Source organism: Schistocerca serialis, chromosome 6, assembly GCF_023864345.2.
Source record: "Schistocerca serialis cubense isolate TAMUIC-IGC-003099 chromosome 6, iqSchSeri2.2, whole genome shotgun sequence".
NCBI lineage: Eukaryota > Metazoa > Arthropoda > Insecta > Orthoptera > Acrididae > Schistocerca > Schistocerca serialis.
The window spans coordinates 210,036,515-210,054,891 of NC_064643.1; the positions used below are offsets into that span (position 1 = coordinate 210,036,515).

Here is an 18,377-nt window from a genome sequence, read left to right on the forward strand (position 1 = left end):
ATATTTCTGTGCTTGCTGCGGATGACAGCAAACTTGTCTTTCCTTTCTTCAACCATTCTGTCATCATCAAGATCTCAGATAGTGTATGAAAGCCATCATGTGCGCTTAGATGCGTCTTTCTCTCATATGACAGGGCTCATTCTTCATACCCACATCGCAGTCCGAGTATGTCAAAATGCCCTTTGTAGCGTCGGGCTGAATAGGAGCTGATGTTCAGTAGTCTCCGATCGCCCCTCCGAAGCGTCTGTTAGTTACGCTCATTCATTAGTGCAACGTTGGCATCGCTCTTCATACTATCGAACCCCGTGACTGAATAGGTAAGTAGTCGAAATTATCGTAATATTTCATTCCAGATGTCGGCAACGATTATGTGTTCTTGGGGCACAAATTCGTTGTCATGATACTTCGGCGAGAAATTGGATTTTGACTTAATGTGTCTGCGCGTGTGTGGGAGGGGGGGGGGGGGGGATGGGCGGGAGAGCCATTCCAGGGCAAGGACGTCGCCATTCTACTATTTTTGCTTATTGTTAGTTACGAGGTGAACTACTAAAGTTTCATCGCTCATCACAATAGAGCCCAGAGAACTGTCTTTTCGTTGCGTCCCAGTGAGAGCTAAGCACTTGCCAAGATTTGGATCTCACGCAATCACATTGAACTCACGTTTCGTGCAGGACTGCGCCACGTTGAGCAGAAGCAGAAGTGTTTCTAACATGAAAAATGATTTGGGTGACCAGATGCAACTGTTTAAAAAGGACGACAAACAGCTTCAAAAAGGAAGCAAAGGAAGAAAAAAGAGGACACATCAAACGAGTCAACTGCAGATGAGGATACCACCCGTCAGCTTTGGACAAGTCACGTGACTGCCGGGAATTACCGGCAAAACTAGTAGTTAATTGTTACTGATGGTCAGGTGGTGGTTAACTGAGCAATATAAAAAAAATTAAAGCATTGATTGTGGTGACATTGTGGCGTCAATTGTTTTGCTATGTCAACAACACGGAATTGTTTACAAAGCGAAAAACGTAAGACCATTCACCTCCCTTCATTCGACGCACCGCTACCAACATCTGCAACTCAAGCAGCAGCTGACGACATGTAAACTGCACTGTAACCTCCCGAATACAAATAAATTGAATGACTATGAAACAACGAAATAAAACCATGACAGTTAATCTGTCGAGTTATTTCTTACCTTTATTGGCCACTGAGACGTACGTTCCAGCTCCACACATCTTACATTCCGTTTCAAATTCATTTCTCCCTTTCTTAAAGCCGGATATTTGCAGGAAAGGACATCAGAAACTGTACACTTTTGTTTAGGCATAGCCAAATATTTTACATAACTCGGTTAAAAATTACACTCACAAATCACACGTGCACTACAGGAAGCCAAGCCAGTACATCGACGATCCTGGTGCCACCTACTAACACCGCCTTCGTGCGAGTTTATCACGAAGGCTATGCCAATAGTTAAAGTATTTAAGAAAAGAGCAATAGAACGGGACGAATTGTAAATTTAACTGTATTACGCTCAACTTTGCGAAAGAGCCGGACACTGTAAAAATCCGCCCGGACCCCGGACAAAGAGCTAAAAAGGAGGACATGTCCGGATTAATCCGGACGTCTGGTCACCCTAAAAGTGATATTTCTATCGTGTTTTCTAAAACTGAATAATTTCTGGATAATCCTGGTTTGAAAATGACCGTAACACACTGCCGTAAAAAATGCGGCATGTAGTTGACACTTGGTACAAAAGACTAACGGCTGTCTTTGAATAAAGAAGTTCATTATGTAAGAGGTACTACTCTCGATAGTAGTATGACGTAGTAAATCGTACCCTTACGCAACGCTGGTTCTCTGACACTTTCGGATCTGAAAGCGACTTTTATTCGGAAGAGGCACTGTCTTGCTGTTGTATTCAACAATGCCCAAGCGCTACAAGTCACGCGCCAGAATGCAAGGACAGACCTGTTGTACTGGTTTGCCGTGGAACGGTCGCGTGCAACTGTGTCCAACCAAAAATTATTTGAACGGTTTGATAATGTGATGGAATATGAGTCTGGAAGTTCTTCGTCCATTAGGAGGGCAATAGTGAATAATCATTCTCTTTATTCGCGGAGGATGCACCTGATTGCACACGAAACTAATGCAGAAAACAGTATCGACACTGCTGGACAGCAGCAACCGTTGGCGGAATATATAAATTATTGTTTCAACAGTTATAAAGATTACCGTGAACAGTTATAGTATGATAGATTAATTTGGATGAGCAACACAACAGTGGCAAGCTTCAATGTCAAAGTGGACATGAATTTCATGGTTAAAATGAGCATAGTTGAGTCTGGGCATTGTTAGGAAAAGTGTTACATACGAACTTGAAAAACGACGTAAAAATTGTTTGTGCTGAAATCCTTTGAGAGCAACATTCTTCACTTAAATTTGAGGAACAATAATATTTGTCAAGTAAAGAGACACGTTTCATGTTTTAGGCAACTCAGTCACATTTACGTTAATTTATCAATGTTATTGGTTGTTGGCTCCATGGCTGTGAATTGTGTTATTTTAAGAAATATAGCAACCAGATATTTTTTTATTTTTATTTATGCCAATACGCATTTTGGGCTTTCATCCATCTTCATTCGACACAATACATATTTAATCTTCAGTTACTACACCGATAAAAACATCGACTTCAATTTACATGCTAAAGCTATCGTGCGAAAAAGAACAATTTGTCTAACTACTACACTTCGCGAGATGCATATTTACGATATATTATTTGTTGTATGTACTTACTTTCTATTCTGTCTGTTGTTGCTCCAATTTTTCGTATTTACATTAATCATGGCATAAACATTTTTTCTTGTGTATTGTACAAAAACAGCGCAGTAACTACCATGTTGCCGCTAACGTATATATTTAGATCGGAAAATTATGTCTATGGTGAGAGTTACAATTTTCCTTAGGTGTTCGGAAACTAGTGTTAATTCAGTTTGGTGTGGACATTAAACATTTTTAATTTAAGCTGCTTTATGATTAAAGAACCCTGTTCTCTTTGTTAACCAGTCCTTAACCAAGTCTGAGCGTCACGAACTAAACCGTTGCAAGGAAGCACAAGACCTAGATGAAGGGAGGTCACACGTATACTAATCAGAAATTTGATCATAAACGAGAAGCAGCCACTTCTGACCTAATGATATCGGTGATTCGTCGTGGCATTGATGCACGAGGAATTTAAACTGTTAGATATCCATCCTGACGCATAATAGCCCAACTGCCATAGACAACTAACAGAACTTGATTGCTGCTGGGTTCAAAGTGTGTATAACGCGATCAGTGGCGTTTACCTGCGAATTTACATAACTCGCAGTGCGCACTTGACACAGTGGAACAAAAAAATATCAGCTCGTGCATCACCTCGGAGCTGGAACGTCACATGCGTCGGGCACCTACGATGCAAATACAGACATACAGACAGAAGGGTTTCTGCAGAATAGTACAAAATTAAGTGCAGTTCGCGGGAGTTCGTATTGGCAGTACCACTGTCAACTGACCCTTGTGAGGCGATGGCAACTATCGGATTTGTCAATACATTTTGTATGTAAATTTGCGTAATTGTAACACTGAGAGAATACACAATCTATCTCAGCTTAGAAGCTTTCCGACACCGATTTGTACTGCATTGGTGCACAAGTTTGTAGCGTTTTTCCCATAACTTTAATAAACACGACAGGTAAACATATCAGAGACTTAAGTCATCAATAATAATATTGTCCTTCACTATTTACAACAGTCTGTCAACACTGGGTAATTTTTCAATTCCGAAACTATGGAAATCAAGTAGTTTTGAGCCGAGGAATTCGTCGACCATTTTTGCAGCGCATTTTCATCCGGAAAGGAAGTTCCCCGACGGCTATTCGATAGAGAGCAGAAAGGTTGAAAATCTGAGGGTGCATGATCAGGTGAATAAGGTGCGTGCGGAGTGACTCCCGAACCGAACTCCTGTATAAAGTTTTTTATCACCCCAGCAGAATGCCGGCAGGCGTTATCGTGGAGTAGCATTGTAAGCAGGCTGTTTAGGTTTTTAGGTTGATAACGCCACGTAGCGCTCTATATGAAAATCACTGACTGTGCTGTGTGAAGGCTGTGGTTGGTTTGCATTGTTGGAGTATATGCTATTGTAGTGTTGGGCAGTTGGCTGTTAACAGCGCGTAGCGTTGCGCAGCTGGAGGTGAGCCGTCAGCAGTGGTGGATGTGGGGAGAGAGAAGGCGGAGTTTTGAGAGCGGATGATCTGGACGTGTGTCCATCAGAGACAGTAAATTTGTAAGACTGGATGCCATGAACTGCTATATGTATTATGACTTTTGAACACGGTTAAGGTAAATACATTGCTTGTTCTCCATCAAAATCTTCCATTTGCTAACTATGCCTATTAGTAGTTAGTGCCCTCAGTAGTTTGAATCTTTTATTTAGCTGGCAGTGGTGGCGCTCGCTGTATTGCAGTGGTTCGAGTAACTAAGATTTTTGTGAGGTAAGTGATTTGTAAAATGTATAGGTTAATGTTAGTCAGGGCCATTCTTTTGTAGGTATTATTGAAAATCAGATTGCGTTGCGCTAAAAACATTGTGTGTCACTTTAGTGTTGATCAGAATAGGTAAAGAGCTAAATGTCTGAGTACGTTCAGTTCTACTCAGCTGTTTGAAAATCAAATAATGTAAGAGGTTTATCAGCACACTAATTCATTAATTTTTCTGAGGGGACGTTTCAGCATCACTTCACGCAGTCTTCCTGGTCGTTATTCTTGGACTCGTCTGCAACACATCTCAGTTGTTGACAATAAATGTCAGCAGCGATGGTTATACGTCCGAGAAGAAATTCGTGGTACACCACACCGTTGCTGTTACACCCATGTGTATGACATTATGTTTTGTGGATGAGTGCAGATCTTTTTACATGGAGTTGCTGCTTTGTTTGGACTCAACCATTGCTTTCATTTCCTTGTATTAACATAAAGACAAGGTGAAATGATAATTCAGTCAAGAACCTAAGCTGTCGATAGGCGTTGATATACATCAACGGGGACAGTTGAAAATGTGTGCCCTGACCGGGACTCGAATCCGGGATCTCCTGCTTAGATGGCAGACACTCTATCCATCTTAGCCACCGAAGACAGTGCGACTGCAGGGATTTATCCCTTGCACGCTCCCCGTGAGACCCACATTCCCAGCGTTAATGTCCACACACTACATTCGTAGTACCCCTGCCCATTACACTCATTACTCGCGGCAGACAATCTCACTGAGTCCCGTACGAGTTCGGGTAATGCGTGTGCGTCCAGCACGGAAAAAGAAGGTCAATGGCCGGTTAGCATTAACTATATGAAGATGTCCAAAAGAACAGATACCATCTTCATATAAAGACATGGTTTCTCATCACCAATAATAAGATAGCAATGGTCGATTTGCTCACGAGTCAATTGATGACGGCTGATGGCCACTGATTTTTGTAATTTTTGCCTTAGATAATGTTCTATTCATTACACCTTCCGCATTTCATGCAAATATCACACGATAGTGGAGTGATCACAGACCATCATCGCTTGTGATACCTTGCCTCACAAGTGACTATTAATCAAATTGCGTGCGTATGGACCACCGTGTCAGTTGTGTGACTAGATTCGTGATTTCCTCTCAGAGAGGTCACAGTTCTTAGTGACAGACGATAAATCATCGAGTAGAACAGAAGTGATATCTGGGGTTCCTCAAGGTAGTGTCACAGGCCCTCTGCTGTTCCTGATTTACGTAAATGACATAGGTGATAATCTGAGCAGTCCCCTCAGATTGTTTGCAGATGATGCTGTAATTTACCGTCTAGTAAAATCATCAGACGATCAATTCCAATTACAAAATGATCCAGACAGAATTTCTGTATGGTGCGAAAAGTGGCAATTGGCACTAAACAAAGAAAAGTGCGAGGTCGTCCACATGGGTACTAAAAGAAATCCGATAACTTTTGGGTATACGATAAATCGCACAAATCTAAGGGCTGTCAATTCGACTAAATACCTAGGAAATACAATTACGAGCAACTTAAATTGGAAAGACCACATAGATAATACTGTGGGGAAGGCGAAACAAAGACTGCTCTTTGTTAGCAGAACACTTAGAAGATGCGACAAACCCTCTAAAGAGACAGCCTACATTACTCTTGTCCGTCCTCTGCTGGAATATTGCTGCGCGGTGTCGGCTCCTTACCAGGTAGGATTGACGGAGGACATCGCAAAAGTGCAATAGGGGTGGGAGTGTCACTGATATGATGCGCGAGTTGGGGTGGCAGTCGCTGAAACAAATTCGGTCTTCTTTGCGGCGAGATCTATTTACGAAATTTCAATCACCAACTCTCTCTTCCGAATGCTAAAATATTTTGTTGAAACTCACCTACGTAAGGAGAAATGACCATCATAAATAAAATAAGAGAAATCAGAGCTCGAACGGAAAGATTTAGGTGAGAAGTAGTATGAAAATGGTTCGGTGAACCCTCTGCCAGGCACTTAAGTGTGAACTGCAGTGTAACCATGTAGATTTAGATGTAGATGTTGCCTGGTCTCGAGTACACTGACGTGGATGATTGAGTACTCCAGAGAATAATGATACATGTGAAGATGACTGGTTTACTAACGACGATTGTTAATTTTGTATACTTCAAAGTCTGGCAAAAATTATTGTAACATTGTACAATTAAATAAAATGATATGAAATAGAAACTGATATACACATACGTTTCAGTTGCAAATGATAAAGTGCAGTATATTTTCATGACATAAGGGTGTAGTTGCAAAAATTATAATTTACCTTAGCGCTACTTGGATAAATGTCGAGTAACCTATAACACTTTTGCACATTTTTGTATGAACCTAGAAATGTCCTCTTTTTTTCTGAAAGATGTCATCTGGTAACCGAGCGCTAACAGTGAGTTGTTCGGCAGGTGGCTGTTCGGGCCGGGCTGCTGTCAGCTGTTCGCCTTCCTACGGCAGTTCCTCCGGCTGTCGCAGTCGGCCGCGTTGGCGCTGCTGTCGGTTGAGAGACTCCTCACCACCAGAGGCAAACTCGCAGGTATGCTGTATGCTACCTTACGCGTCCGCAAGTGGTGTGTGTGTGTGTGTGTGTGTGTGTGTGTGTGTGTGTGTGTGTGTGTGTGTGTAGGGGGGGGGAGGGGGTCAAGAAGGGGTACTTACCCCTCCTGGAGTCGGTGGTCGACTTTTCAGTAATTCCAGAACTCTCACATATTAATAATGTAAAGGAGCATCCACGTGATGACTTTTTTCTGTTCAACTTCGCAAGTGCTCAATAATTTCCAACCTCGCAAGTATGCATGCGCGTTTGTGCATGCGTAACTTCCTGGAAATGGAGGCCATGCGTTAAGCGCATAGCTTCCCGCCTTTGGCGGGAATCTTTGCGCTTTTTAGCAGACGACAGGCAGCTGGGGTCCATGTGTGTTTAATTGTATACTGAGTTGAGGAAGAAGTTTATGTTCAGTAATGTTTGTTGACTGCAGAGGAAGCACGCTTAAATTTACAGATGATTATAGACAAAAAATGAGCTGCATAGAATGCACCATCCAAAGATATTTGAACAAAATTTGAGTTGTGGTGCCCTGAGATTCAAGTAATAGGCAAAAAGTCCCCGATCATATTACCGTAAAGAATAAGATACTGAAAGTTTCGAAGTAGGAAAGCAGAGAAGAGTAAGCCTGAAATTTATGAAAAGTTTATACGAAAACTGTGTCAGAATATTCATGCTATGACATCGCATAGTACAGCCACTGCGGAGCCAATCATCTGAAGAAAAGGAATGATGGGCCATTTGTAGCTCCTCAACAAACTAATATAAATAGAAATGAAAGACATTGATGATGCCAAAAATACAAATTGAAAGACACAACCTCTGTTCTAGTGTAGTTTGGCGACTATGAAATTCCCAAATTTGCCGAGTCCAAGGATGTTAATCTACATACAATCTTTTACGGTTAAAGTTGTGTGAATAACTTTTCTTATAAAATACGATGACGCCCTAAACATAATTAAACTTCTCATAACTACTAAGAACGTCCCTTAAGTATTTCATACCTTCACAATAATCACTGAAATGCTTTGTTTTTAAATGCGAAACAAACAGCTCAAACTAGTACATAAGTCGCCGGTTACTAGCTAACGAAATGTTATTTCCATCTTTATCACAGCAATTTCCAAAACAGAAAATCTAAAACCTCGCTGTGACCTCCTGAAATTTGCAAACGAAACGTCGTCACTTCGTATTTCTCGTACCTCTATTATTTAGATACTTCTTTATCGGCAGTCGCTTTTGCGTTTTCTTTTTCTCTCAGATTTTCAGCACAATAAACGCAGCACAAGCTCCCAAGCAAAGAAAAGGATTCATAGCAGACTGCTTGCGCAATGAGGCAAGGTGCGGACACGAGAACGCCCATGCATACAAGACTTCTTTCGACAAATTTTTGTGCATGCCATTTAATTCCCATGCGTCTGCGATTGCGCATGAGGAAAGAGGCATCATGTGGACATGCCTTAATGTAGTACAGGGCTATTACAAATGATTGAAGCGATTTCATAAATTCACTGTAGCTCCATTCACGACACACTAACGTAGAAAAGCTCTTAAAGTTTTGTTCGGCTTCAGGTTTCTGCCGTCAGAGCGCTCGAGAGCGCAGTGAGACAAAATGGCGACAGGAGCCGAGAAAGCGTATGTCGTCCTTGAAATGCACTCACATCAGTCAGTCATAACAGTGCAACGACACTTCAGGACGAAGTTCAACAAAGATCCACCAACTGCTAACTCCATTCGGCGATGCTATGGGCAGTTTAAAGCTTCTGAATGTCTCTGTAAGGGGAAATCAACGGGTCGGCCTGCAGTGAACAAAGAAACGGTTTCACGCGTGGCCCACGGAAGTCGACGAATAAAGCAAGCAGGGAGCTAAACGTACCACAGCCGACGGTTTGGAAAATCTTACGGAAAAGGCAGCGCAGTTGCAACAGTTCATGGAAGAGGATGCGTTCAGTGCGAAACTTGTTTTCAGTGATGAAGCAACATTTTTTCTTAATGGTGAAGTGAGCAGACACAATGTGCGAATCTGGGCGGCAGAGAATCCTCACACATTCGTGCAGCAAATTCGCAATTCACCAAAAGTTAACGTGATTTGTGCAATCTCACGGTTTAAAGTTTATGGCCCCTTTTTCTTCTGCGAAAAAAACGTTCAGGACCCGTGTATCTGGACATTCTGGAAAATTGGCTCATGCCACAACTGGAGACCGACAGCGCCGACTTCATCTTACAACAGGATGGTGCTCCACCGCACTTCCATCAAGATGTTCGGCATTTCTTATACAGGAGATTGGAAAACCGATGGATCGGTCATGGTGGAGATCATGATCAGCAATTCATGTCATGGCCTCCACGCTCTCCCGACTTATCCCCATGCGATTTCTTTCTGTGGGGTTATGTGAAAGATTCAGTGTTTAAACCTCCTCTACCAAGAAACGTGCCAGAACTGCGAGCTAGCATCAACGATGCTTTCGAACTCATTGATGGGGACATGCTGCGCCGAGTGTGGGAGCAACTTGATTATCGGCTTGATGTCTGCCGAATCACTAAAGGGGCACATATCGAACATTTGTGAATGCCTAAAAAAACTTTTTGCGTTTTTGTATGTGTGTGCAAAGCATTGTGAAAATATCTCAAATAATAAAGTTATAGTAGAGCTGTGAAATCGCTTCAATCATTTGTAATAATCCTGTATAACATCCAAAAAGGAATGCACACTGTCCGTCACATCACGGCTCGTCAAGTCAATGTAAGTCATGTGATCTCAACTCTCATGGCTGTTCTCGACTATTTCTTTCACGGTAATTACGATCTCCGCACGATGATATACAACGCGGTACCTTAAACACGTGGATGCTTGAGCCCACATTATTACAAAAATGACATTTACTGGGCTGAAATAATTTGCAGCTCGCAGGGATGGCTTGTGTTTTAGAGAAGGAAGATGGACGTACGAAAAAAAGTGTCTGTCCCAAAAATGTCATTACGTGGTACAGAAGGGGAATTTCAGACACTACACAAGAAGCTTGAGAAAGAGGAATCTGCGTTTCATAAGTATTTTAGGAAGTCGAAGCACCATTTTTTAATTTGTTACGTCAAATTTCATCCATAATTACTAAAACGAATACAGTGTTATGAGCAGCCATCACACCCCGCGAGAAAACGGTTTCTTTAAGATTATGTTTAGTTGCCAGTCCAGTGCAAATTTTTGTGCAGTAGTCATATCTCCTTCAATACCTTTTCCCTCAAGATTTATAGGTTTTCTTTTCATCTTGTATTTGGCCTAATAGTGCAAGTGTCTTATTTGTACTGGGGTTAGCCAGTGAAGCCACATAAATATTGATCACTGATGCTTGCAAAACTGTTTCACACATCATCTAGACAGTTATTCAACCAGAGAACTATTAAACAGTAAGTAAGCCTGACGCAGTGCAATATTTAACCAAACAACTGTAATACATTACTTGATGTACATTTCACAAAAAAGCATTTGCCACTGTTGCAGTGTCTGAAAATTTCAGTCCATTTCTTTACGAAAAATTATAAATGCCTGCAATATACAAATAAATTCCACTTACTAATCAATACTCTTCTACCCACAGTAGTTTTCCAAGTTTTAGCTGAAGCCATATTGCAACTCATTTCATTGTAAAATATTAAGTATGGTAAAGATATGTATAAAAATCCACTTTATAAATGCAATAGATGGCAAGTAATTTAGTACGCTCAGGTCATACAGTTTAGACTGCTGCCTCATTGCATCAATTAATTCTTCGCCGTTTATTATAAAATTATAAATTTTAGCAAAATAAATCAACCACTACGAAAGGAAATTTGGAGGCATGCACATGACTTTGCATCGGGAGGAAATAAGCTTGGGACTCACGTGATCAACAACGGACAGATGACGTCAGCCATCAGAACTTTGTTTCCGGGAAACCTTGGAGGTGCCGTGACGTGACGTGATGCGACGTGACGGGATAGTCAGTGTGGATGCTGCCATTCTAACTGCAGTGCTGAATGTTTTGGAGTGATGTGACGTGATATGATGCTACGTGACGTGACGGACGGTGTGAATTGGCCTTTGAAGTACTTGAGAGATAGCTATGTATTTGGGAGTTGAATACTGACATTGTGTTTAACTGAATTTACCGCTAACAATCTGAAAACTCTCGGATTTCTAAATTCTGATTATAGAGTCAGAGCTAGAATAGGCATAGCAACCCTACTCTTGCACATGGACTTATATATACAAATTACTTTTTAGGAATTTGATTTGGGTTAATCTGAAATGCATCTGAATGTCTGTAACGTAGACTGCAGAAAAGAACAGTTCACAAGAATACTCAGAATGTCTAACTGTCACGCAATTTAAATGTGCCCTGATAGAAATAAAGCCATCCGTTGAATTTACATGGATTTCATTAAATGAAAAGTGTTCCTCACATTCAGTTAAAAATGTTCCTTTAGGACTTAAAACAAATGCTTACCTCGAAACAAATAACTTGAGTCTGCTCTAGCTGCGCTGCAAGAAAGATTATCTGAAATAAATCACTGCAGAGCAGGTTCTTACTTCTTTTATGTTCATTCTTGGTCAGTTTTTGATTCTTTTTTCAGAATTATTAGATACTGCTCACGCAAAATTGCAAGACTTGACGATGCAAATTCCACTAACTTTTTCTTTGAACAATTTTTATGAAATATTTATAAATGACAAGAGGACAACTTTGAAATTCTTTTAATGGCACTAAAGTGAACTCCAACTAATATGAACAATTAGTATTCTCTCTCTCCACATTGTCATACTGGATAATATCCGCTTCTACGAAATATTTCTATCACAAAAATTTCTTTCTTGACTTCCTAATACAATCTTATTTAACTAATCTAAATGGCGGAGGGCTAATTAAAATAGTGAACACATGACTCGTAGTTCTCCCTGATTACCAACACATAGATATTCTTGGACACAATGAAATCTTTGCACAGCAATGATTGCTGAACTTGCGCTTGCAGACGACAAACTCAAAATAAGTTACCTTTTTAGACAATCATGTTAAAAATCATTCTTCATCCTCAAGTTATACATAATGAAACATCTCTAACAGAACTCTCTGTGCGGCACCTCTGCCGTCCAAGCTGGTCACTGCTCTCTCCCCGACTCCCATCTACGACTCGATTACATTGCTACCTACTAGCTTGACCGCGTTTTTCTCAATAATACAACCTATGGAAACCAGGGACTATGTATCGTCCGTGTGTTCATAGTGCAAAGGTGTTTAAAGTGGCAATATTCCGAATGAATAGATAATTTTGGTTATATTTGCACTCAAAGATGCTCAAAGTGTTAATAAATCAAGGTAACCGTGATTTACTATCATTCCATTTAGTGTATTATCCTTTCATACTGTACTTCAAAAGTATACGGACTGTTAATGAAGAAGAACCAGAAATAAACATCAATACCAGTGACCCTGCAGATCTGATAACCGTACAAGAACGAAAAATGTGATCCAAGCAACGGGAAACAAAAAGTCGCCGAGCACTGACAATATAAACACATAGCCGATCAACTAAAGTACAGAGTTTTATATTTTACCGATGTTTCCAGGCAGAGCAGACATGTGCTAAACGAAAGGAATGATGCTTTGGTATTCCCTATTTATAAGAAAGGCGATAAACCACGATGTGCAAATTACCGAAGAAGAGGTCTGCTAAATTTCTGTTACAAGATCATGTTCCGATCGTCTTTTCACTATGGTACAAGTAACTGAGAAAAGAAGAGATTTTAGATTACTAACTTATTAAGTTTTTAATGGTTATGAAAAGACATTAGACAAGGTAAAGCGGAAATGTTGTGGGCGTGATTAAAGGAAATGAGAATTCCAGCAAATCTGACTGCGACAATTCAGTCATTATTATATTGTGAGGAATACGATAGAAACTGCCGTCAGTCAAGGTTTCTCTCTGTCACTCACCCTTTTCAATGTTAATATCATTAATAAATGGTTGATTACATTAAATGAGACAGAAGTGATAATATTAATTTCATAGCGATGCTGTTTGATGGTAATCGGCTTATAATAGGAGAATCAGAAAGAAAGGTTCAAATGCACGTATATAAACTGAGTCATATTGCCGTTAAATATGGAATGAGAATATCGCCGGATAAAATCAAAGTGATGGCATGTCAAGGATTGGAACCCATAACAGCCAAAACTGTTACAGGTAGACAATTAATTGAAACAGGAAGAATGATTAAACATTTAGGGTGCAATTTTAAATTTTCCAAGCAAGATGATACAGAACTGAAATTGAGAAGAAACAGACATTTCTGTGTAATATATGACATACATTAAAACATGGTCTACGGAAACAAATATTAATTATACTTCACGGTGTAACAGTGTTGCCTTTGCTGCTGCATGGTAGCGGATTTTGGACCCTACGTGTGATCAGTTACGACTAATCGATTCGTCATACATGAAGTTCCTCCACTTTGCAGCGAGATATTCTGTATCGGATACAAACAAAAAAATAAATGTCCGTTTATTTAAAATAATATGTCACCGAAAGTTCTTCGCCGATTGCTTTGAAATTTTGACAGAACGTAGCACTGTAATAAGAAGGTGATTTTACATAACTATTGGACCGCCATACAGTATATATATATATATATATATATATATATATATATATATATATATATGCTTCGAAATTTTGACACAACTTTTCATTCGAAAACGCATGTATTTTTATGCACCTGTTTTTAACTATATGTTATATATAAATAAATATGAAATATATAAATGGCAAACAGTATTAGCAAAAATCTCTAAGTTTTTCACCTATTTACTTCAAATTTTTACACAATACTTTAACGAACATCCGTCAGCCGGACAGACATAGGTTCTATATTTCTAACAAATAAAATATGTGTAAATATGTATGTAATATCTCAAAAAGTACTCGACAGATCTGTTTCACATTTTTAAAAGTTACTGTATTAAACATATGGACAGATATAGGCTATATTTACAGCTTAGCGGCTTGTGATTAGATTACTGCTACAAAATCTGACTTTGCAGTGACAATAAAAAACACCGAAAGTCAGAAAGAGGAGGGAAATGGAGATAGCCAGAGGGGTGGGAGAAAATGGGCGCATAAAGCAGAAAGTTGGGAATGGACACAGAGAGAGAGAGAGGGAGGGCAGGAGGAGAGGGAGTGAGGGGAGAGGAGTAGATGGACATAGAAAGAGGGAAGAGGTGATGGACAGAGAGAGAGCGAAGAAGAAGGAGGAGGTGGACAAAGAGAGAGGGGAGAAGGAGATTAGGATGTACAACCAATTTCCACACATATTAGAAACGTTTCGTGTCTCTTTTCTTTCTTTTCCATTTAACAAGACTGAACAAACATAATCGAAAAATAGCGACTGAACTGAAAAGATCTTATCCAGTGTTGTTCTAGTAATAAGATAACTACATCTGCAATAAATCATGACCAAATAGGAAAAAGAATATTTGGACGTCCCTTAAAGAAATGGCGTGAACTATCTTCGGGAGCAACAGACCGGAAGGCCCAGTCCTGAAAGACGATGACGATGATTCTCACGTATTTCTATAAATGATTGTCTCTGATTAAACTCAATAAACTCAGCCGCATGGAAGGAGTGACGCAGTGGCCGGGATTATCAGGCTGTTCATGGGAAACTATACCGTTTTCTTGTCGTGGCAACGGCTTCGACTTCGTTTTTCAATCTTGGCGGATGTGAATCTGTACGGATAGTGTGTCCTGTTCAAAAAGGTTCAAATGGCTCTAAGCACTATGGGACTTAACATCTGATCATCAGTCCCCTAGACTTAGAACTACTTAAACCTAACTAATCTAAGGACAGCACACACATCCATGCCCGAGGCAGGATTCAAACCTGTGACCGAAGCAGCAGCACGGTTCCAGACTGAAGCACCTAGAACCGCTCGGCCACAACGGCCGGCAGTGTGTCCTGTATTTTCTTTGTACAGACCTTAATGAGCCACAGAAACGGACAGTGCCAACACCTATCACAGTACAAATATGGCTGCACTGTACCTTCCCAGTACACGTAAACAGTTCCGACATGAACAGCGCGTTCACTTTTGCACATGTTAATCTTAACAGCAAGTCTGCATTTGACGTATCAAGGCTTCCTGAGACTTCACTAAGTTTTACACGTTAGAGCGACTATAGCACAGTATGAGGAACCCGGTCATGTTATACGGTAGGGGACGTCACCTATACTATATCTGCCGGCCCAAATACAGAAAAAACACCATTTCTGCACACGACGAGAGAAATAGAAACCGTGAAATTTCAAGGTGAAAAGGTCATTAAACTGTATGTTTCTTAAGCTACAGACGGGCAAGCCTGAGCGACATTTAGCCGTAGACTTATGAGATGTATACTCAAGTTGCCATGTCTAAAATAAAATTTACAAACCAGAAAGACGAAGACCATTGTGGTTGAGTCCTATGCTATTAGGAGTTGATGCTACCGACAGGTTTGGTGGTTTTTTTAGAAGCTTTCCTACATCCATATTCACAGTAATAATGTAAAAAGTTATACTTCGCATATACTAATGAAATATGATTACCTTTAAGATGTGGCAGTAATCTATCTTCCAACAGATATTGACTCGATAACTATCAAACGTTTAAGATACAATAAGCTTTATATACACATTGTTAGATTGGTTTCTTGGGATATGATACGTTAAAACCTCAACTAATTATCTGAGTCAAATATGTAACTTTAGGAATCGTGCCCCATCTTACATAACTTTCTGCGGACGTCCTTGTAGTACCTTAAAAATAATAAACCATAATCGTCTGTCTGGGTTTTGTGTACGTCTTATCAGATTTAGTTGTGGGATCACAATAAGTTTTCAGACTCACAGAATAACCTGTATCAAAGCTGACAGTTATAGAATCTGCCCCCACATGACAAAATTTCTGTGGACGTCCATGTTTGCTACATGCTCTTACCACTGAAACGTGTAGAATCTTCTATATTGGAGGTATGATAGATTCATTATTACTTTATTTTATTATACAGGGTGTTTCAGGAAAAGTAGTAAATATTTTAAGAGGTTCAGTACAGATTATTTTGAACGAAATGGGCGTGAAATAATAGACAGTATTGAGCTGACAGAGCGTAATCCCTCAACAAGCGCACGCAGAATTTCTACCCGCATCGGTGTTTCACATACAAGAATATGGCGGACGTGCACGGCCTCTATTCTTATTGCTTAAAGCTGATTCAACACCTTCGAGACGGAGACGAAGATATTTGCAAATCGCCCAGGAATCCAATTAATATTGTTTACTGATGAAGCAGCTTCTCTTCCTCACACTTTCAGTAACATTCATAACTCAAATCGGTTAGTCGACGCAAACTCAGATGTCTCTGTCGAGACATTTTCAAGACCACTTATCTATAAATGTGTGATATGGTACGATAGACATTCAGTTGATCGGACGTGTTGTGTTACTACATCGTCTTGCAGGCCCACGTTATCTAGACATTCTTGAAAGCGAGGTCCTAGCGTTACTAGAAGAGTTTCCTTTAGCTACAAGGGAACGTATGTTCTTCCATCATGACAGGGCTGTGACATCGTAGGCTTTCCCGGAATAATAAGTCTTGATAGTCTCTTCAGGTTTGCTGCCAGATCCTAAAATCAACTCGATTCGATATTTCAGCGATCCAACTGGTCGCCATCTTCAGGAGAATGCTGTTTCTGCCGATGAGTCCTGTTGAGAACTGACGCCATGCTGCCTTTTTTTCCTTTATTGTGATTTCATTCCCCTGCCCCATATGGGGACATAAAACAGAGTAATGGGAGATAATGGAGGTAAAAATACACTGACATGGAGATGTTCATGGGGGACAATTTAAAAATTCGACATAAAGTTAAAAAAACACAGTTTGCTATTCTTAAAACACAAAGAAGACGCTAAAGGCAAACTTGGAGCACACACGATGAAGAATAAAAATGGCAGGTTGGTCCTGCTGAGGGAGAGGCCGGAGAGGATGGAAAAGGAGGGGAGAGCAAGGTACAGAAGGGGTTGGGGGCGTCAGCAGGTGCACCAAGAGGCAGGAGACTGGTGGGGCAGAAGATGAAGAGGGACGACAAGGCAGGAGGGGGTGCAGAGACACTGAAGGGGAACACAAGAGAGGGAGGGGGAGTAGGAGGGGAAAGCCACTCAGGAGAAGGGAGGGGGAGGAGAGGGAGCCCTGAGGCAGGAGGAAGATGGGGTTAGAGTTGGTAGGAAGGGTAGATGTCAGGGCGAAGTTCGTCATCCGGGATGGGTAACGCCAGGCTGCCAAACGACGCCCTATATGTAGACCACCGTACACGGCACATGCGCCGCCCATCACAGTTGCTGCCCTCAGAGACTGGGCAGGTGACGCCGCCCTTAGCAGAACACTGTCAGCGACGATATATCGCACTCAGGGACGACATTCTGTAATAGGCGGCGCATGCGCCGTGTGCGGTACGGTGGCCTATATACGACGTCGATTGGCAGCCTGGCGTCAGTTCTAAGAGGGACTCATCAGCAGAAGCAGCATTCTCCTGAAGATGCCGACCAGTTGGATATCCGAAACATCGAATCGAGTTGATTTTAGGACCCGGCAGCAAACCCGAAGAAACTTTCATGATGGGGCTCTTGCACAATCCCGTCGTCAGGTGACACATCATCAAAACTTAACATTCCCTGGAAGAAGGAAGGGCACAGGTGGTCACGTTTGTTGGTCCATTTAGAATTTTGCCTATGGGGATCCTTGAAAGGCAAAGTCGACAGAGAAAACGTAAACACAAGAGATTAATAAGACGTCCGGGTTGCTAATAGTGCTGTCCTCCTCCAAGATGGCCTGAGCAGAACTACATTTGGTGTTGTCCACAAAATTCGGGACTGCACTGAAGTCGAAGGTGTAATTTATGAAAATCAGCTTCGAGCTTCATCATTTGCCTCTGTTAAACACCATCTGTCTGTATTCGTTTGGGTCACGTTCTAATAGCTATATCCCTGTACTCAATGCCGGCAGGGGTGGCCGAGTGGTTCTAGGCGCTACAGTCTGGAACCGCGGTACGGGTACGGTCGCAGGTTCGAATTCTGCCTCAGGCATGGATGTGTGTGATGTCCTTAGGTTAGTTAGGTTTAAGTGGTTCTAAGTTCTAGGGGACTGATGACCTCAGCAGTTAAGTCCCAGAGTGCTCAGAGCCA

General features: G+C 41.1%; 1 protein-coding gene across 1 annotated transcript in view; it reads left to right on the top strand.

Annotated features, from left to right (window-relative positions):
- LOC126483885 (visual pigment-like receptor peropsin) overlaps window positions 1-18,377 on the top strand; it is a 165,396-nt gene that overhangs the window by 38,042 nt on the left and 108,977 nt on the right. The window contains exon 3 of the mRNA XM_050107142.1: window positions 6,986-7,113. Coding sequence (XP_049963099.1) covers window positions 6,986-7,113 — 128 coding nt within the window. The remainder of the gene's footprint in view (window positions 1-6,985; window positions 7,114-18,377) is intronic.